Source organism: Phalaenopsis equestris, unplaced genomic scaffold (assembly GCF_001263595.1).
Source record: "Phalaenopsis equestris unplaced genomic scaffold, ASM126359v1 Scaffold000428, whole genome shotgun sequence".
NCBI classification, from domain to species: domain Eukaryota; kingdom Viridiplantae; phylum Streptophyta; class Magnoliopsida; order Asparagales; family Orchidaceae; genus Phalaenopsis; species Phalaenopsis equestris.
Window position 1 is genome coordinate 6,184,483 of NW_018164869.1, and position 3,534 is coordinate 6,188,016.

The 3,534-nt window shown below is 40.4% G+C and overlaps 1 protein-coding gene across 1 annotated transcript; it reads right to left on the bottom strand.

Moving 5' to 3' along the window:
• Positions 1-2,632: 2,632 nt before the first annotated feature.
• On the bottom strand, positions 2,633-3,534 carry LOC110027415 (50S ribosomal protein L31, chloroplastic). Its single transcript, XM_020728848.1, has 2 exons — positions 3,363-3,534; positions 2,633-3,276 (listed from the first exon to the last, which is right to left on the bottom strand). Exons 1-2 carry the CDS (start codon positions 3,435-3,437, stop codon positions 2,941-2,943), a joined length of 411 nt encoding a protein of 136 aa, XP_020584507.1. The 5' UTR covers positions 3,438-3,534; the 3' UTR covers positions 2,633-2,940.

A 3,534-nucleotide genomic window follows, 5' to 3' on the forward strand; every position in this document is an offset into this window, starting at 1 on the left:
TATGGGGGGGGGGGGGGGGAGGGAGAGGGAGAGGTATGTTATGCCCTAGCTTTTGCATCATATAAATCAGAACCTAAGGCAACAAATGAAGTCAGAAAGGGAGAGATATCCAAGCTGATTGGGCTGATTAGGGCAACAGGTTGGATTAGGGAGTAAAGCAGCTGAGCAAATTGCACAAGTATTGTTGCATATATCACAGATCAACTCAATTCATTATGCTTTTAATAGGCGGAGATCCAGTTTACTTATCTACTCAATATATGCTTATGTTGATGTAAATTTGTTATATGATCAGAAGCTCCTGAATCAATAATCCAAGGGTTTAGTTGTCTACCTGCACGTACCATTGAACAAGTTGAGGTACCAGTAGCCAAACTGGGGTTTAGCAGTTTCAGGAGTTGATCGATTTGCTCTTTGTTAAATGGGTTGGTTTGTTCGGCAACAACATTAGCAGTAGGTGGATTGCGCTTGTTTCTTGGCTTCCAGTCTGTCGGTTTACCGTGGAGGTACCAGCAGGTTTTTTTAGTGTGTCGTGGCTTGCTGCAATGATCACACCATACCCGGGGGTTCTCCTCCTTGAATATGGAACAGTCCCCTTGCTGATATGAGCCTCCGATTGGAATGCCAAAATCTCGGGTATGCTGGTAGGAATGGATTTCTTGTTGAGCATCACTCCTCTTCGAGTTTCTTCGCGGCGAACTTCTGAGAAAGCCTCATGGATTGAAGGCATGGGACTTCTTCCTATAATTCTGCCCCTAACCTCATCAAACTCCTCAATAAGTCCAGCAAGGAATTTAAATTTTCTATTTGCATCAACAATGTTCTTATACCTACTAGCATCATCAGGACACTTCTACTCTTGATCATTGAACAGGTCAAGATCTTGCCATATTCTTTTTAAAGAATTAAAGTATTTTGTGACAGAGTCATTACCTTGACGAATGTCACCAAGTTTCAGGGAAAGTTCATAAACTTGAGATTGGTTACCCGTGTCCGAATACATTTGGGCCACACTCTCCCAGAGTTCTTTGACAGTGGAGTAACACATGTAGTTTGCGTCTATCTCTTCTTCCATAGAGTTCACCAACCATGTCATTATCATGGAATTTTCTGCATCCCAGGTTGCGTAGGATGGATCTGTAGTGACTGGCTTACAGACTTCCCCTGTTAGGTAGCCTATCTTCTCTCTTCCTCTAATGTACATCTTCACCGATTGTGACCAGTGTAGATAATTATCACCATTGAGACGGATTGTGGTGATCTGGGCCGGGTGATTTTCGGTGGTTCTAAAGGAGGGTGGTGCTGATGACAGGGTGGAATCATTTGTATTTTCAGACATGGTAAAAAAGAAGAGATGGTTCGGCTTTGCAAGTGACGGAAGAAGTCCCTGCGGCTCAGGAAGTAAGAATCGGATATAGACCGAAGGTTCGACGGGATCGCGACTCGCGGTAGAAAGATCGCGGACTGCAGAAAGGATCGCGAATTGCGGTAGAAGGATCGCGGCTTGCGGGATCGATCGCGGCTTGCGGAAGGGAGGAGTGGCTACGAAGACTAGAGTTTTTTTTTTCAGAATTTTATATCCCGCTTTGATACCATAAAACCAGAAATTGAATAGAAAATTTTATTTCTTCTTAATGATTCTATTCAAGGTGCATTTACATATATGAGTCTCTCCTCCTTAGATAAGAAAACTAACTAAATAAATTCAAAGAAATTCCTATTACATTCCAAGACTAATTAAGCAAGATAAAAATAAGAAAGAAGAATAATATCTGTAGAAAAGATAAAACAATAAATATTATAATTTGAATTTTGAATTTTGAATTAGATCTTTCAACAATTGATGAACCCTCTCAAATGCTTTTAGTGAAAACTCAATCTAAGAATAAATGCCATATGAGACTCATTCAAGGAAACTTTTGAATAGAAAACTAAGCTATCTTCTCAACGACACAAACAAAGCTTGTGCACCCGTGAGCACTTCCAGTGATTTTTAGAGAACACTCTATCTGACAGTACATGTGCTCCAAGGCTCACTTGCCGTGAACCTTCATGAAGGCATGCGAGAAAACAAAAATATTATCTACTCACCTCCTAAATTGAAGCCCATGCATTAATGAGCCCTATTAGCAGCCTTACGTAAGGATAATCAAACATTAGTTACATTCTGAAGACTTTTGAATAATCACAACGATAATCAAAGCTATTTGAATAAGAAATCTATTAGAAAATAAAATTAATTACATAAAAGCACAAATTAAGAATGACTCTCATTGTAATTCCCCAAACAATAATACAATGTAAGAAACAAGGCAAAGGAAATTCTGCTGAATTTTCAAATATAACCTCACAAAGCATTTTAATCAGCAAATATCAGTTCTAATGATCTACATTTACTCTCACCAACTTGAAATGTAATTCCACAGTCTTCTCATTAACAAATGTCATTTCTAATGACATACATTTACTCTCACAAATGACCCAACAAAATAAGGGCTCAATAACTGAGATCAGAAAGTACATGATCAAATCAGCTAAGAAATGTATAACATCTCGCTTTTTTCACTCTAATTTTATTTAACTCAATTAAATAAGAACGCAAATCACAACCAGGTAGAAGTAGAACATGATAATTCTAAAGAATAAAAAAAACCATCTTTATATACCATTGCTTCCTCAGAGTGGCATATGCACATCAGAAACAAACGATTAGCTCAGCAACTGATGCTAAAACTTCGTCAGTTTATCGCCATTGCCTAAGTTTCCGAATCAAAAAAACACAATTCCAGATAATGCACTGCAAATTGGTATTTAATCAAACGCATAAGGCATTATCTCTTTTCTCTACCTCGCATGAATAATTTCATTAGGCATTGCAGAGTGAAAGGAGATAAACGAAACAGTGCTAAATAAAAAATAACGAGGCCTAGTTGCTACGTTTTACTTTTTGCCTTTACCCTTGCTGGAAGCAGCCTTCTTCTTCTGTGGCAGAACAATTTCACCCTTGAGGACAGGAATCTCCATGAGCTCAGATAGCTGACCGAACTTCTTCCGGAACTTCTCCACCTGGTCGTCATCAACGACGAGACCGGAGCGGCTGCCCAAGTAGAAAGGATGATTACCCGACCACACGTCCACGGTATACTCTTTCTGCGTACCCCCAGTCGTCATCACCAGCTCGCCGTTGCAGTACACCTTAGCATTCTCGTAGAACTCAGGATGTACTCCCTCCTTCCGACAGCTCCACCGCCTAAATCTGCCGCTAGGCACCACCGCCTGAGTACAATTATGGCGTTTAGAGCAATCATACTGTGGAAATATCTAGGGTTTCCTTGAACCTGGAAGAACTAGAACATACGTACCTTGAAGTTATTTCGGAATTTGGTGGAGCTTGCCTTGATGCTTGGGACGAAGGTAGTGGAGAGTATCAGAGCCATCGTCAGCTTCCTGCGCCTCTTCGGAGTTGCCTCGCAGGCTGTGGTTAGCTATCATCAAGAATGTTCGGCTATTATTACCAAAATAGCCCTCCACAGC

Coding starts and splice junctions, on each gene's coding strand:
- LOC110027415 (XM_020728848.1), bottom strand. CDS start 3,437: ATGGCTCTGATACTCTCCACTACCTTCGTCCCAAGCATCAAGGCAAGC. Junction 3,277..3,362: donor AATTCCGAAATAACTTCAAG/GTACGTATGTTC, acceptor AATTGTACTCAG/GCGGTGGTGCCTAGCGGCAG.